Source organism: Salvelinus alpinus, chromosome 4 (genome assembly GCF_045679555.1).
Source record: "Salvelinus alpinus chromosome 4, SLU_Salpinus.1, whole genome shotgun sequence".
NCBI classification, from domain to species: Eukaryota; Metazoa; Chordata; class Actinopteri; order Salmoniformes; family Salmonidae; genus Salvelinus; species Salvelinus alpinus.
The window spans coordinates 102616829-102635229 of NC_092089.1; the positions used below are offsets into that span (position 1 = coordinate 102616829).

Below are 18401 nucleotides of genomic sequence, written 5' to 3' on the forward strand. Positions count from 1 at the left end.
TAGGGATGACCAGGGATGTTCTGTTGATAAGTGTGTGAATTGGACCATTTTCCTGTCCTGCTAAGCATTCAAAATGTAACGAGTACTTTTGGGTGTCAAGGAAAATAATTGGAGTAAAAAGTACAATGTTTTCTTCAGGAATGTAGTGAAGGTAAAGTTGTCAAAAATATTAATATTAATAGTAAAGTAAAGTACAGATACCCAGAAAAACGACTTACGTAGTACTTTAAAGTATTTTTACTGAAGTACTTTACACCAGTGTTCAGGACCTCTGCCTCACAAACACACGTGACCGTCCTCCTTAACGTGTCCTAGCCGACCGCACCACCTCGAGAGCTGATGAGGCGACGCAAGCGGCTTCAGGCTGAAGGTTTCACACATCCCCAGCTGCTACGCTAACAGATAGACCTACAGTTATTGAGCTTACGCTAGTTAGCAACATCCATCAAACGACACACAGAGACATACACATGGTATCCGTAAGTTCATCTGACTCTACGTAGATTAACACATGGTATCCGTAAGTTCATCTGACTCTAAGTAGATTAACACATGGTATCCGTAAGTTCATCTGACTCTAAGTAGATTAACACATGGTATCCATAAATTCATCTGACTCTAAGTAGATTAACACATGGTATCCATAAATTCATCTGACTCTAAGTAGATTAACACATGGTATCCATAAATTCATCTGACTCTAAGTAGATTAACACATGGTATGCACAAGTTCATCTGACTCTAAGTAGATTAACACATGGTATCCATAAGTTCATCTGACTCTAAGTAGATTAACACATGGTATCCGTAAATTCATCTGACTCTACGTAGATTAACACATGGTATCCGTAAATTCATCTGACTCTACGTAGATTAACACATGGTATCCGTAAATTCATCTGACTCTAAGTAGATTAACACATGGTATGCACAAGTTCATCTGACTCTAAGTAGATTAACACATGGTATCCATAAATTCATCTGACTCTAAGTAGATTAACACATGGTATCCGTAAATTCATCTGACTCTACGTAGATTAACACATGGTATCCGTAAATTCATCTGACTCTACGTAGATTAACACATGGTATCCATAAGTTCATCTGACTCTAAGTAGATTAACACATGGTATGTACAAGTTCATCTGACTCTAAGTAGATTAACACATGGTATCCACAAGTTCATCTGACTCTACGTAGATTAACACATGGTATCCACAAGTTCATCTGACTCTACGTAGATTAACACATGGTATCCGTAAATTCATCTGACTCTAAGTAGATTAACACATGGTATCCGTAAATTCATCTGACTCTACGTAGATAAAGGGCCTTATTGCCAAAATCTCAAATGATCCCTTTAAATCAACCCTTAAATAGTGAATACTATAATACTATAATACTTTAATACTAGATGACATGGCCACACTCTACAGAGTGTAAAAAGTACTTGATTATAGTGTTACATATTGAGTGTTAAAGTAACACACCTGTATTATTATAATGTAACGTTATGGGGAAACTCTCAGTGTTATCTCTATACACACTTAAAAATTATAATGTAACGTTATGGGGAAACTCTCAGTGTTATCTCTATACACACTTAAACATTATAATGTAACGTTATGGGGAAACTCTCAGTGTTATCTCTATACACACTTAAAAAAGACAATCTAGTTGTTTCAACTAAATATCATTAAGTAACTGGTTCCACAGACTTTTTTGTTTTGTTTTTCTCAACTTTTTTAGCTCCCTTGAATTCAGAAATTCAGTCAACTTAAAGGATGTGTTTGCTCAAATTGTCTCATATGTTCATTCAACTAGAAATGATTGTATCTTAAAAAAGGCTGTGGAACACGGTGCTTTTAGCATCTAATACTTTTAACCGACATATTTGACACACGTTGACATTGTGCATGTGCATTTATACAGTAATTAATATTCAACATGTCCTCACGTGGGATTTGAACTCACAACCTCTTGGTTCACAGCATTCCAATCTTCCTGCGCTCCTCTATGTCTGGCTCAGTGAGTGATCTTTGCACCTCAATAGTAAATCTCTGTTAAAACTTCTTAGGGATCCCTTAACGCTCGAATACCGTTACCGGGATAGATTTGACATCCGGTGAAATTGCAGAGCGCCAAATTCAAAATACAGAAATATAAATATTTAACATTCAAATATAAACAAGTGTAATACATCAAAATAAAGCTTAACTCCTTGTTAATCCAGCCGTTGTATCAGATTTCAAAAAGGCTTTACGGCGAAAGCACACCATGCGATTATCTGAGGACAGCGCCCCGCATACAAAAACATGAAAACCACTTTCAACCAGGCAGGTGCGACACAAAAGTCAGAAATAGCCATATAATAAATGCCTTACCTTTGAAGATCTTCATCTTTTTGCCATCTCAAATGTCTCAGTGACACAATGAATGGTCATTTTGTTCGATAAATTCCTTCTTTATATCCCCAAAATGTCAGTTTATTTGGCGCGTTTGATTCAGAAATACACCGGTTTCAACTCGCCCAACATGACTACAAAGTATCTAATAAATTACCTGTAAACTTGGTCCAAACATTTCAAACGTTCAACGTTTCTAATCCAACCTCAGGTATCCTAAAATGTAATAGGTCAAATTTAAGACGGGATAAACAGTTTCCAATACCGGAGAAAAATAACGAGGAGCGCGCTCCTGTTCACGCGCAACAAAACCTTCTGAGTGACACGTAGAAAGAATAGGACTACTTCTTAATTTCTCAAAAGAAAAACATCGAACAATTTCTAAAGACTGTTGGCATCTAGTGGAAGCCATAGGAACTGCAATCTGGGCCCTAATGAATCAGGTTTCCCATAGAAAAGCATTGGAAAACACAATTACCTCAAAAAAAAATTCTCCGGATGGATTGTGCTCGGGGTTTCGCCTGCCAAATCAGTTCTGTTATACTCACAGACATTATCCTAACAGTTTTAGAAATATCAGAATGTCTTCTATCGAAATATACTAATTATATGCATATCTTAGCTTCTGGGCCTGAGTAACAGGCAGTTTACTTTGGGCACGCTTTTCATCCGGACGTGAAAATACTGCCCCCTATCCCTAAGAAGTACACTGAAGAAAAACATTTTATTTATCATAGTGACTAAGAAGTAACATGCCCCACCAACATTAGATAACTACACAGAAAAACCTCAATTTACTTAAATAAGTAAATGAAATCAATGATGAGAGAATAGTCTGATGAACTGATAATTGACACAGACTTGGAAGATTGGAATGCAATGAGCCAAGAACTTGGAGGATATGTTCAAATCAAAGTGTATTGGTCACATGGTCACATTTAACAGATGTTATTGGTCACATACACATGGTTAGCAGATGTTATTGGTCACATACACATGGTTAGCAGATGTTATTGGTCACATACACATGGTTAGCAGATGTTATTGGTCACATACACATGGTTAGCAGATGTTAATGGTCACATACACATGGTTAGCAGATGTTATTGGTCACATGGTTAGCAGATGTTATTGGTCACATACACATGGTTAGCAGATGTTATTGGTCACATGGTTAGCAGATGTTATTGGTCACATACACATGGTTAGCAGATGTTATTGGTCACATGGTTAGCAGATGTTATTGGTCACATACACATGGTTAGCAGATGTTATTGGTCACATACACATGGTTAGCAGATGTTATTGGTCACATGGTTAGCAGATGTTATTGGTCACATACACATGGTTAGCAGATGTTATTGGTCACATACACATGGTTAGCAGATGTTATTGGTCACATGGTTAGCAGATGTTATTGGTCACATACACATGGTTAGCAGATGTTATTGGTCACATGGTTAGCAGATGTTATTGGTCACATACACATGGTTAGCAGATGTTATTGGTCACATACACATGGTTAGCAGATGTTATTGGTCACATGGTTAGCAGATGTTATTGGTCACATACACATGGTTAGCAGATGTTATTGGTCACATGGTTAGCAGATGTTATTGGTCACATACACATGGTTAGCAGATGTTATTGGTCACATGGTTAGCAGATGTTATTGGTCACATACACATGGTTAGCAGATGTTATTGGTCACATACACATGGTTAGCAGATGTTATTGGTCACATATACATGGTTAGCAGATGTTATTGGTCACATACACATGGTTAGCAGATGTTATTGGTCACATATACATGGTTAGCAGATGTTATTGGTCACATACACATGGTTAGCAGATGTTATTGGTCACATGGTTATCAGATGTTATTGGTCACATACACATGGTTAGCAGATGTTATTGGTCACATGGTTAGCAGATGTTATTGGTCACATACACATGGTTAGCAGATGTTATTGGTCACATGGTTAGAAGATGTTATTGGTCACATACACATGGTTAGCAGATGTTATTGGTCACATACACATGGTTAGCAGATGTTATTGGTCACATACACATGGTTAGCAGATGTTATTGGTCACATACACATGGTTAGCAGATGTTATTGGTCACATACACATGGTTAGCAGATGTTATTGGTCACATACACATGGTTAGCAGATGTTATTGGTCACATACACATGGTTAGCAGATGTTACTGGTCACATACACATGGTTAGCAGATGTTATTGGTCACATACACATGGTTAGCAGATGTTATTGGTCACATACACATGGTTAGCAGATGTTATTGGTCACATACACATGGTTAGCAGATGTTACTGGTCACATACACATGGTTAGCAGATGTTATTGGTCACATACACATGGTTAGCAGATGTTATTGGTCACATGGTTAGCAGATGTTATTGGTCACATGGTTAGCAGATGTTATTGGTCACATACACATGGTTAGCAGATGTTATTGGTCACATGGTTAGCAGATGTTATTGGTCACATGGTTAGCAGATGTTATTGGTCACATGGTTATCAGATGTTATTGTGAGTGTAGCGAAATGCTTGTGCTTCTAGTTCCGACAATACAGTAATAAATAACAAGCAATATCTAACAATTCCACAACAACCACAACAATTTACACACAAATCTAAGTGAAGGAATGGAATAAGAATATATGAATATAAATATATGGATGAGCAACGTGGGGCAGCAGGTAGCCTAGTGGTTAGAGCATTGGGCCAGTAACCGAAAGGTTGCTGGATTGAATCCCCGAGCTGACAAGGTAAACATCTGTTCTTCCCCTGAACAAGGCAGTTAACCCACCGTTCCAGTAGGCAGTCATTGTAAAATAAGAATTTGATCTTAATTGACTTGCCTAGTTAAATTAAAATGTCTGAGTGACATAGTTTAAGATGCAATAGATAGAATACATATGAGTAATGTAAGATAAATATTATTAAAGTGGCCAGTGATTTCAAGTCTGTATGTAGACAGCAGCCTCTGTGCTAGTGATGGCTGTTTAACAATCTGATGGCCTTGAGATAGAAGCTGTGTTTTAGTTTTTATTACTGTATAGTTGAACATGCAAAATATAATCGTGTGTATCAAATATGTTGAAAACATTGGATGTTAAAAGTGCCTCATGTCACCAGTTGCAAAGTATTCTTTTGTTAAGATGCCCAAATAATAATTTATAGTTGAATGAACCTATAAGACAAGTTTAGCAAACACTTCATTTTAAATTGACTGAATTGAAGTTTGGGCCAACAATATTTTTTTTAGTTCAGGTAACACTTTGACCAAAACGTTGTGTCAACTTAAACAAGGCTGTGGAACCAAAAGGCTGTGGAACCAAAAGGCTGTGGAACCAAAAGGCTGTGGAACCAAAAGGCTGTGGAACCAAAAGGCTGTGGAACCAAAAGGCTGTGGAACCAAAAGGCGGTGGAACCAAAAGGCTGTGGAACTAAAAGGCTGTGGAACTAAAAGGCTGTGGAACCAAAAGGCTGTGGAACCAAAAGGCTGTGGAACCAAAAGGCTGTGGAACTAAAAGGCTGTGGAACTAAAAGGCTGTGGAACTAAAAGGCTGTGGAACCAAAAGGCTGTGGAACCAAAAGGCTGTGGAACCAAAAGGCTGTGGAACTAAAAGGCTGTGGAACCAAAAGGCTGTGGAACCAAAAGGCTGTGGAACCAAAAGGCTGTGGAACTAAAAGGCTGTGGAACCAAAAGGCTGTGGAACCAAAAGGCTGTGGAACCAAAAGGCTGTGGAACCAAAAGGCTGTGGAACCAAAAGGCTGTGGAACCAAAAGGCTGTGGAACCAAAAGGCTGTGGAACTAAAAGGCTGTGGAACCAAAAGGCTGTGGAACCAAAAGGCTGTGGAACTAAAGGCTGTGGAACCAAAAGGCTGTGGAACCAAAAGGCTGTGGAACCAAAAGGCTGTGGAACCAAAAGGCTGTGGAACCAAAAGGCTGTGGAACCAAAAGGCTGTGGAACCAAAAGGCTGTGGAACTAAAAGGCTGTGGAACTAAAAGGCTGTGGAACTAAAAGGCTGTGGAACTAAAAGGCTGTGGAACCAAAAGGCTGTGGAACCAAAAGGCTGTGGAACTAAAAGGCTGTGGAACTAAAAGGCTGTGGAACTAAAAGGCTGTGGAACCAAAAGGCTGTGGAACCAAAAGGCTGTGGAACCAAAAGGCTGTGGAACTAAAAGGCTGTGGAACTAAAAGGCTGTGGAACCAAAAGGCTGTGGAACCAAAAGGCTGTGGAACCAAAAGGCTGTGGAACCAAAAGGCTGTGGAACCAAAAGGCTGTGGAACCAAAAGGCTGTGGAACTACAAGGCTGTGGAACCAAAAGGCTGTGGAACCAAAAGGCTGTGGAACCAAAAGGCTGTGGAACCAAAAGGCTGTGGAACTAAAGGCTGTGGAACCAAAAGGCTGTGGAACCAAAAGGCTGTGGAACCAAAAGGCTGTGGAACCAAAAGGCTGTGGAACCAAAAGGCTGTGGAACCAAAAGGCTGTGGAACTAAAAGGCTGTGGAACCAAAAGGCTGTGGAACCAAAAGGCTGTGGAACCAAAAGGCTGTGGAACTAAAAGGCTGTGGAACTAAAAGGCTGTGGAACCAAAAGGCTGTGGAACCAAAAGGCTGTGGAACCAAAAGGCTGTGGAACTAAAAGGCTGTGGAACCAAAAGGCTGTGGAACCAAAAGGCTGTGGAACCAAAAGGCTGTGGAACCAAAAGGCTGTGGAACCAAAAGGCTGTGGAACCAAAAGGCTGTGGAACTAAAAGGCTGTGGAACCAAAAGGCTGTGGAACTAAAAGGCTGTGGAACTAAAAGGCTGTGGAACTAAAAGGCTGTTACTGAATAATAATGACTACATTTGTGGGGGGGGGGGGGTAATACAGTGCAACACTAGTGTCGATCTAGAGTTAACTCCTATTACTGTTAAACAAATACACTGTACAGGAAGTCATTTTGTGTGTAGTTTTAACACTGTATGGTATGATGCCAAATTTGCATATTTCCCATGGTTCCATTTCTTTTCAAGTGAATCGTAGAGTTACCACCCATGACTGTATTTGTTAGTGACAGAGACATGGTTGTTGAATTCTTTCCTTTTTTAAAGGCCTGTGATGTTTACCAAATAATTATCTAGTGGAATGCTATCATTAAAATGTAACTTTATGACAAGACATTACATATACTAAACAAATATATAAGTGCAACATGTCAAGTGTTGGTCCAGTGTTGCATGAGCTGAAATAAAAGATCCCAGAAATGTTCCATACGAACAAAAGTTTTATATCTTTCAAATTTGTTCACCTCGGTGTTAGTGAGTATTTCTCCTTTGCCAAGATAATCCATCCACATGACAGGTGTGGCATATCAAGAAGCTGATTAAACAGCATGATCACTACACAGGTGCACCTTGTGCTGGGGACAATAAAAGGCCACTCTAAAATGTGCAGTTTTGTCACAACACAATGCCACAGATGTCTCAAGTTTTGAAGGAGCGTGCAATTGGCATGCTGACTGCAGGAATGTCCACCAGAGCTGTTGAATGTTAATTGCTCTACCATAAGCCGCCTCCAACGTCGTTTTAGAGAATTTGGCAGTACGTCCAACCGGCCTCATAACCACAGACCAACCTCATAACCACAGTTACTCTGAAAAATGAACACTGGACAATTTGCTGTGTTCCCAGCTGTATGAGGTGAAAGTTAACACGTGCTTCTCCTTAGGACAACCCCCTTCTCTCATCTCAGAAAGGTTTTCTGGGAATCTAAATCGAACCATCTTGTTCTGCTGTCTGTTCTGCTGTAGCCCCTACCCCCCTCTGATGATTGCTTTTGCAGGTGAACTGGTGTTTTGGTTTGTAACCCGAGACCCAGGAATCTCTAAATCTCACCCAGCACAGCCCTGAGCTCTGAAACAGGCAGTAGAGATATGCTGAGTCCCAAATCAACCCCCAACTCCTACAATATAGGCACGACACCCTATTTCCTAGCCACGACATCCTATTTCCTAGCCACTACACCTTAAACCACAGGTCATCCAAGCTGACTTAGCTCCACTCTAACCTCCTGTCTCAGTAAGATAGAGTGAAGGTGTAGAGTGAAGGAACAGTCAGAGAGATCCCAGCAAACCGGGAACATTCCCAGAACGTATCTCAGGAAGATAGAGTGAAGGAACAGTCAGAGAGATCCCACCAAACCGGGAACATTCCCAGAACGTATCTCAGTAAGATAGAGTGAAGGAACAGTCAGAGAGATCCCAGCAAACCGGGAACATTCCCAGAACGTTATCTCAGTAAGATAGAGTGAAGGAACAGTCAGAGAGATCCCAGCAAACCGGGAACATTCCCAGAACGTATCTCAGTAAGATAGAGTGAAGGAACAGTCAGAGAGATCCCAGCAAACCGGGAACATTCCCAGAACGTATCTCAGTAAGATAGAGTGACGGAGTAGAGTGAAGGAACAGTCAGAGAGATCCCAGCAAACCGGGAACATTCCCAGAACGTATCTCAGTAAGATAGAGTGAAGGAACAGTCAGAGAGATCCCAGCAAACCGGGAACATTCCCAGAACGTATCTCAGTAAGATAGAGTGAAGGAGTAGAGTGAAGGAACAGTCAGAGAGATCCCAGCAAACCGGGAACATTCCCAGAACGTTATCTAATATTCCCATTCGGGTTTTATTTAACATTATGATGATAGCATCATTCAGAGAATATTTTTGATTACAAAATATTTATATTTAAAAAAAAATGTTTTTTAATTAAATATTCTTGGAATGTTCTCCTAACATTGATTAAAATGTTGTTTACAACTTCTGTACCATTAAAATGTTGTTTACAACTTCTGTACCATTCAAATGTTGTTTACAACTTCTGTACCATTCAAATGTTGTTTACAACTTCTGTACCATTAAAATGTTGTTTACAACTTCTGTACCATTAAAATGTTTCATTTAGGTTGTAGGGAGCAGTCTGGTGAGAACATTATGGGGACATCACAGAAGATATGTTCCCAAAACACGAAAATTGTTCAGTTTTGCGTATGATTCTACGCTGAACAAAATTATTAAGGCAACATGTAAAGTGTTGGTGTTTTATGAGCTGAAATAAAAGATCCCAGAAATGTTCTATACAAACAAAAATGTCTCTCATATTCTGTACACAAATTTAGTAAACATTACACTCACAAAAGTAAACATTACACTCACAAAAGTAAACATTACACTCACAAAAGTTCCAAAAGAATAAAAACATTTCAAATGTAATTATATTATATATACAGTGTTGTAATGATGTGCAAATAGTTAAAGTACAAAAGGGAAAATAAATCAACATGAATATAGGTTTTCACTTTTCTTGTGACAACAGGTCACTAATCTTGCTGTTGTGATGCACATATCTATTTCACCAAATAGATATGTGAGTTTCTCTTTTAATTCTTTGTGGATCTGTGTAATCTGAGGGAAATGTGTGTCTCTAATATGGTCATACATTTGGCAGGAGGTTAGGAAGTGCAGCTCAGTTTCCACCTCATTTTGTGGGCAGTGAGCACATAGCCTGTCTTCTGTTGAGAGCCAGGTCTGCCTACGGCGGCCTTTCTCAATAGCAAGGCTATGCTCACTGAGTCTGTACATAGTCAAAGCTTTCCTTAAGTTTGGGTCAGTCACAGTGGTCAAGTATTCTGCCACTGTGTACTCTCTGTTTAGGGCCAAATAGCATTCTAGTTTGCTGTTTATTTTGTTAATTCTTTCCAATGTGTCAAGTAATTATCTTTTTGTTTTCTCATGATTTGGTTGGGTCTAATTGTGCTGTTGTCCTGGGGCTCTGTGTGTTGTGTTTGTGAACAGAGCCCTAGGACCAGCTTGCTTAGGGGACTCTTCTCCAGGTTCATCTCTCTGTAGGTGATGGCTTTGTTATGGAAGGTTTTGGAATCGCTTCTTTTTAGGTGGTTGTAGAATTTAACGGCTTTTTTCTGGATTTTGATAATTAGCAGGTATCGGCCTAATTCTGCTCTGCATGCAATATTTGGTGTTTTACGTTGTACACGGAGGATATTTTTGCAGAATTCTGTCTCTCCTTTCATCTCTCTTACCCCCCTCTCCTCTCCTCTCATTTTCTCTCTCCCTCTCTCCAGACTCAGTGTGATCAGAGAAGATAGTGTTTCTCTGGTAGAAACTAAAGATGGCGGGAAAGATAACTAAAGATGAGATGGAGGAGCTCAGAGAGGCCTTCCAGAAAGTTGGTGAGTGCATACAATACACCACATGACCAAAAGTATGTGGACACCGGCTCGTTGAACATCTCATTCCAAAATCATGGCCATTAATATGGAGTTGGTCCCCCCTTTACTGTAATAACAGCTTCCACTCTTCTGGGAAGGTTTTCCAGCAGATGTTGGAACATTGCAGCGGGGACTTGCTTCCATTCAGCCATGAGCATTAGTGAGGTCGGGCACTGATGTTGGGCGATTAGGCCTGGCTCGCAGTCTGCGTTCCAATTCATCCCAAAGGTGTTCAATCGGGTTGAGGTCAGGGCTCTGTGCAGGCCAGTCAAGTTCTTCCACACCGATCTTGACAAACCATTTCTGTATGGACCTCACTTTGTGCACGGAGGCATTGTCATACTGAATCAGAAAAGGGCCTTCCTCAAACTGTTGCCACAAAGTTGGAAGCACTAAATCATCTAGCATGTCATTGTAGTCTGTAGCGTTAAGATTTCCCCTCACTTCAACTAAGGGGCCCGAACCATGAAAAACAGCCCCAGACCATTATTCCTCCTCCACCAAACTTTACAGTTGGCACTATACATTGGGGCAGGTAGCGTTCTCCTGGCATCCGCTAAGACCAGATTCGTCTGTCAGACTGCCAGATGGTGAAGCGTGATTCGTCACTCCAGAGAACGCGTTTCTACTCCTCCAGAGTCCAATGGCGGCGAGCTTTACACCACTCCAGCCGACGCTTGGCATTGTGCATGGTGATGTTAGGCTTGTATGCGGCTGCTCGGCCATGGAAACCCATTTCATGAAGCTTCCGACGAACAGTTATTGTGCTGACGTTGCTTCCAGAGGAAGTTTGGAACTCGGTAGTGAGTGTTGCAACTGAGGACAGACGATTTTTACGCGCTTCTCACTTCAGCACTCTGCGGTCCCGTTCTGTGAGCTTGTGTGGCCTACCACGTTGCGGCTGAGCCGTTGTTGCTCCTAGACGTTTCTACTTTACAATAACAGCCCTTACAGTTGACCGGGGCAGCTCTGGTAGGGAAGACATTTTACGAACTGACTTGTTGCAAAGGTGGCATCCAACGACGGTGAAGTCACGGAGCTTTTCAGTAAGGAGATTCTACTGCCAATGTTTGCATGGCTGTGTGTTCAATGTTATACACCTGTCAGCAACGGGTGTGGCTGAAATAGCTCAATACACTCATTTGAAGGGGTGTCCTCAAACCTTTGTATAAGTGTATAATGTATATAGTGTATAATGTATATGTGCATATACAGTGTATTCAGTGTGAGGTGTTTTCCTCGTGGAAACAGACTGCAAGTGATCCAGTCAGTGATTGTAGTAAATCACAAGATTGTCAAATCTTCCCTCTGATCACGATGTTATATACAGTTGAAGTCAGAAGTTTACATACATTAATCCTAGTAAAAATTCCCTGTCTTAGGTCAGTTAGGATCACTACTTTATTTTAAGAATGTGAAATGTCAGAATAATAGTAGAGTTAGTTGATAGTTGATTTCTTTCATCACATTCCAGTGGGTCAAAAGTTTACATACACTCAATAAGTATTTGGTAGCATTGCCTTTAAACTGTTTAACTTGGGTCAAATGTTTCAGGTAGCCTTCCACAAGCTTCCCACAATAAGTTGGGTGAATTTTGTCCCATTCCTCCTGACAGAGCTGGTGTAACTGAGTCAGGTTTGTAAGCCTCCTTGCTCGCACACGCTTTTTCAGTTCTGCCCACAAACTTTCTATAGAATTGAGGTCAGGGCTTTGTGATGGCCACTCCAATACCTTGACTTTGTTGTCCTTAAGCAATTTTGCCACTACTTTGGGAGAATGCTTGGGGTCATTGTCCATTTGGAAGACCCATTTGCAACCAAGCTTTTACTTCCTGACTGATGTCTTGAGATGTTGCTTCAATATATCCACATAATTTTCCTACCTCATGATGCCGTCTATTTTGTGAAGTGCACCAGTCTCTCCTGCAGCAAAGCACCCCCACAACATGATGCTGCCACCCCCGTGCTTCACGGTTGGGATGGTGTTCTTTGGCTTGCAAGCATCCCCCTTTTTCCTCCAAGCATAACGATGGTCATCATGGCCAAACAGATACATTTTTGTTTCATCAGACCAGAGGACATTTCTCCAAAAAATACAATCTTTGTCCCCATGTGCAGTTGCAAACCGTAGTCTGGCTTTTTTATGGCGGTTTTGGAGCAGTGGCTTCTTCCTTGCTGAGCGGCCTTTCAGGTTATGTCGATATAGGACTCGTTTTACTGTGGATATAGATACTTTTGTACCTGTTTCCTCCAGCATCTTCACAAGGTCCTTTGATGTTGTTCTGGGATTGATTTGCACTTTTCGCACCAAAGTACGTTCATCTCTAGGAGACAGAACGCGTCTCCTTCCTGAGCGGTATGACAGCTGCGTGGTCACATGGTGTTTATACTTGCGTACTATTGTTTGTACAGATGAACGTGGTACCTTCAGGCGTTTGGAAATTGCTCCCAAGGATGAACCAGACTTGTGGAGGTCTACAATATGTTTTCTGAGGTCTTGGCTGATTTCTTTTGATTTTCCCATGATGTCAAGCAAAGAGGCACTGAGTTTGAAGGTAGGCCTTGATATACATCCACAGGTACACCTCCAATTGACTCAAATGATGTCAATTAGCCTATCAGAAGCTTCTAAAGCCATGACATCAGCTGTTTAAAGGCACAGTCAACTTAGTGTATGTAAACTTCTGACCCACTGGAATTGTGATACAGTGAATTATAAGTGAAATAATCTGTCTGTAAACAATTGGTGGAAAAATTACTAGTTTGTTAACAAGAAATTTGTGGAGTGGTTGAAAAACCAGTTTTAATGACTCCAACATAAGTGTATGTAAACTTCCGACTTCAACGTAACAACACAACTGCTCATTGCTTTCTCTCTGTCTCCACACATTTCTCTCCCTTTCTCTCTCTCCAAAACCCCAACTCCCTCTCTCCCCCCTCTCTCCCTCCCTCTCTCCTCCTGTCTCCCTTTCCCCCTCTCTCCCTTTCTCCCTCTCTCTCCCCCCTCTCTCCCTTTCTCCCTCTCTATCCCTCCCTCCCCACTCTCTCCCTTTCACCCTCTCTCCCCCCTCTCTCCCTCCCTCCCTCTCTCCCCTCTCTCCCTCTCTCCCTCCCTTTCTCCCCCCTCTCCCTTTCTCCCTTTCTCCCCCCTGTCCCTTTCTCCCTCTCTCCCCCTTTTCTCCCTCCCCCTCTATCTCTCTCTCCCTCTCTCCCCCTCTCCCTTTCTCCCCCCTCTCCCTTTCTCTCTCTCTCCCCCCTCTCTCCCTCCCTCTCTCCCTTTCTCCCCCGTCTCTCCCTCTCTCCCTCCCTCCCTCTCTTCCCCCTCTCTCCCTCTCTCCCCTCTCTCCCTCCCTCCCTCTCTCCCCTCTCTCCCTCTCTCCCTCCCTTTCTCCCCCCTCTCCCTTTCTCCCTTTCTCCCCCCTGTCCCTTTCTCCCTCTCTCCCCCTTTTCTCCCTCCCCCTCTATCTCTCTCTCCCTCTCTCCCCCTCTCCCTTTCTCCCCCCTCTCCCTTTCTCTCTCTCTCCCCCCTCTCTCCCTCCCTCTCTCCCTTTCTCCCCCGTCTCTCCCTCTCTCCCTCCCTCCCTCTCTTCCCCCTCTCTCCCTCTCTCCCCCATCTCTCTCCCTCCCTATCTTCTCTCTCCCTCTCTCTCCAGATACTAACAGTAATGGTTTTATCTGTGACTTGGAGCTGACTAACCTGTTTAAAGAAGCTAACCTACCGTTGCCGGGATACAAGGTCAGAGAGATCATTAAAAAACTGGACCGCAACAAAGACAACCAGATCAGCTTCGACGAGTTCCTCTCGGTGAGTCCACACACACACACACACACACACACACACACACACACACACACACACACACACACACACACACACACACACACACACACACACACACACACACACACACACACACACACACACACAATCACGTCAGCTTCGACGAGTTCCTCTCAGTGAGTCCACACACACACACACACACACACACACACACACACACACACACACACACACACACACACACACACACACACACACACACACACACACACACACACACACACACACACACACACACACACACACACACACAGTCACATCAGCTTTGAAGAGTTCCTCTCGTGAGTCTCACGGCTGGAAAAGGCTAAGTCTGCATAGGGCTTAGTAAAAGTTGTCTGCACACTAAACAGCTTCCATTCTGTTGGTCATGATGAGTCAGGATCTGATGTCTGGCAGGCTGCCATCTTGGATTGAGTCTACACAGTCCTCACATCACACCACCCAATACCACTTAATATGATTACCTCCAAACACACACACACACACACACACACACACACACACACACACACACACACACACACACACACACACACACACACACACACACACACACACACACACACACACACACACACACACACACACACACACACACACACACACACACACACACACACACACACACACACACAATTAGATCATAGCTGAAATACTCGATGATACTATTGAATATACACGGAATAACTCAAGAAGATCCCCGTCAAACTGATTAACTCAAATGGTTGGTATGCAGATGGGTTTTCCAACTGTAAAACTGGAAGAATTATCATTCATGATTGACAGTGAGAAATGTGAAAAGAGGGTGACCACAGAAATGTGAAGAGAGGGTGACCACAGAAATGTGAAGGGAGGGTGACCACAGAAATGTGAAGAGAGGGTTACCACAGAAATATGAAGGGAGGGTGACCACAGAAATGTGAAGGGAGGGTGACCACAGAAATGTGAAGAGAGGGTGACCACAGAGATGTGAAGAGAGGGTGACCACAGAAATATGAAGGGAGGGTGACCACAGAAATGTGAAGAGAGGGTGACCCCAGAAATATGAAGGGAGGGTGACCACAGAAATGTGAAGGGAGGGTGACCACAGAAATGTGAAGAGAGGGTGACCACAGAAATGTGAAGGGAGGGTGACCACAGAAATGTGAAGAGAGGGTGACCACAGAAATATGAAGGGAGGGTGACCACAGAAATGTGAAGGGAGGGTGACCACAGAAATGTGAAGAGAGGGTGACCACAGAGATGTGAAGAGAGGGTGACCACAGAAATATGAAGGGAGGGTGACCACAGAAATGTGAAGAGAGGGTGACCACAGAAATGTGAAGAGAGGGTGACCACAGAAATATGAAGGGAGGTGTGAAGGGAGGGTGACCACAGAGGTAAAACAGAAGGTGATTTAGCTCTTCCGTTACCTACTGATCCACAGCATGAGGATCTATCAGACAGGAGACAGGCTCCTGGTCTGGTGATGAGGTAGTCCTATCAGACAGGAGACAGGCTCCTGGTCTGGTGATGAGGTAGTCCTATCAGACAGGAGACAGGCTCCTGGTCTGGTGATGAGGTAGTCCTATCAGACAGGAGACAGGCTCCTGGTCTGGTGATGAGGTAGTCCTATCATACAGGAGACAGGCTCCTGGTCTGGTGATGAGGTAGTCCTATCAGCCAGGAGACATGCTCCTGGTCTGGTGATGAGGTAGTCCTATCAGACAGGAGACAGGCTCCTGATCTGGTGATGAGGTAGTCCTATCAGACAGGAGACAGGCTCCTGGTCTGGTGATGAGGTAGTCCTATCAGACAGGAGACAGGCTCATTTACATTTTACATTTAAGTCATTTAGCAGACGCTCTTATCCAGAGCGACTTACAAATTGGAAAGTTCATACATATTCATCCTGGTCCCCCCGTGGGGAATGAACCCACAACCCTGGCGTTGCAAGCGCCAAGCGCCATGCTCTACCAACTGAGCCACACAGGACCAGGCTCCTGGTCTGGTGATGAGGTAGTCATATCAGACATGAGACAGGCTCCTGGTCTGGTGATGAGGTAGTCCTATCAGACATGAGACAGGCTCCTGGTCTGGTGATGAGGTAGTCCTATCAGACATGAGACAGGCTCATGGTCTGGTGATGAGGTAGTCCTATCAGACAGGAGACAGGCTCATGGTCTGGTGATGAGGTAGTCCTATCAGACAGGAGACAGGCTCCTGGTCTGGTGATTAGGTAGTCCTATCAGACAGGAGACAGGCTCCTGGTCTGGTGATGAGGTAATCCTATCAGACATGAGAAAGGCTCCTGGTCTGGTGATGAGGTAGTCCTATCAGACAGGAGACAGGCTCCTGGTCTGGTGATGAGGTAGTCCTATCAGACATGAGACAAGTTCCTGGTCTGGTGATGAGGTAGTCCTATCAGACATGAGACAGGCTCCTGGTCTGGTGATGAGTTAGTCCTATCAGACAGGAGACAGGCTCATGGTCTGGTGATGAGGTAGTCCTATCAGACAAGAGACAGGCTCCTGGTCTGGTGATGAGGTAGTCCTATCAGACATGAGATAGGCTCATGGTCTGGTGATGAGGTAATCCTCTCAGACATGAGAAAGGCTCCTGGTCTGGTAATGAGGTAGTCCTATCAGATATGAGACAGGCTCATGGTCTGGTGATTAGGTAGTCCTATCAGACATGAGACAGGCTCATGGTCTGGTGATGAGGTAGTCCTATCAGACATGAGACAGGCTCATGGTCTTGTGATGAGGTAGTCCAATCAGACATGAGACAGGCTCATGGTCTGGTGATGAGGTAGTCCTATCAGACATGAGACAGGCTCATGGTCTGGTGATGAGGTAGTCCTATCAGACATGAGACAGGCTCCTGGTCTGGTGATGAGGTAGTCCTATCAGACATGAGGCAGGCTCCTGGTCTGGTGATGAGGTAGTCCTATCAGACAGGAGACAGGCTCATGGTCTGGTGATGAGGTAGTCCTATCAGACATGAGACAGGCTCATGGTCTGGTGATGAGGTAGTCCTATCAGACATGAGACAGGCTCCTGGTCTGGTGATGAGGTAGTCCTATCAGACATGAGGCAGGCTCCTGGTCTGGTGATGAGGTAGTCCTATCAGACAGGAGACAGGCTCATGGTCTGGTGATGAGGTAGTCCTATCAGACATGAGACAGGCTCATGGTCTGGTGATGAGGTAGTCCTATCAGACATGAGACAGGCTCATGGTCTGGTGATGAGGTAGTCCTATCAGACATGAGACAGGCTCATGGTCTCGTGATGAGGTAGTCCTATCAGACATGTGACAGGCTCATGGTCTGGTGATGAGGTAGTCCTATCAGACATGAGACAGGCTCATGGTCTGGTGATGAGGTAGTCCTATCAGACATGTGACATGTATAATATGTGTATGTGTTATACAGATCGCCAAGGAGCTGAAGGGTGATGACATAGCTAAGAGCTTCAGGAAGGCCATCAACAGGAAGGAGGGGATTCTGGCTATAGGAGGAACCAGTGAGCTGTCTAGTGAAGGAACACAACACTCATTCTCAGGTAGCACCACCGTCTTAGTGTGTTATTAACCCCCAGTGTGGTTGTGTTATTAACCCCCAGTGTGGTTGTGTTATTAACCCCCAGTGTGGTTGTGTTATTAACCCAGTGTGGTTGTGTTATTAACCCCCAGTGTGGTTGTGTTATTAACCCCCAGTGTGGTTGTGTTATTAACCCCCAGTGTAGTAGTGTTATTAACCCCCAGTGTGGTTGTGTTATTAACCCCCAGTGTAGTAGTGTTATTAACCCCCTGTGTGGTTGTGTTATTAACCCCCAGTGTAGTAGTGTTATTAACCCCCAGTGTGGTTGTGTTATTA

General features: G+C 43.3%; 1 protein-coding gene across 1 annotated transcript in view; it reads left to right on the plus strand.

The window, feature by feature from the left end:
- LOC139574868 (plastin-3-like) overlaps window positions 1-18401 on the plus strand; it is a 109031-nt gene that overhangs the window by 4066 nt on the left and 86564 nt on the right. Inside the window, exons 2-4 of the mRNA XM_071399835.1 lie at window positions 10559-10666; window positions 14358-14509; window positions 17958-18087. Coding sequence (XP_071255936.1) covers window positions 10606-10666; window positions 14358-14509; window positions 17958-18087 — 343 coding nt within the window. The 5' untranslated portion in view covers window positions 10559-10605. The remainder of the gene's footprint in view (window positions 1-10558; window positions 10667-14357; window positions 14510-17957; window positions 18088-18401) is intronic.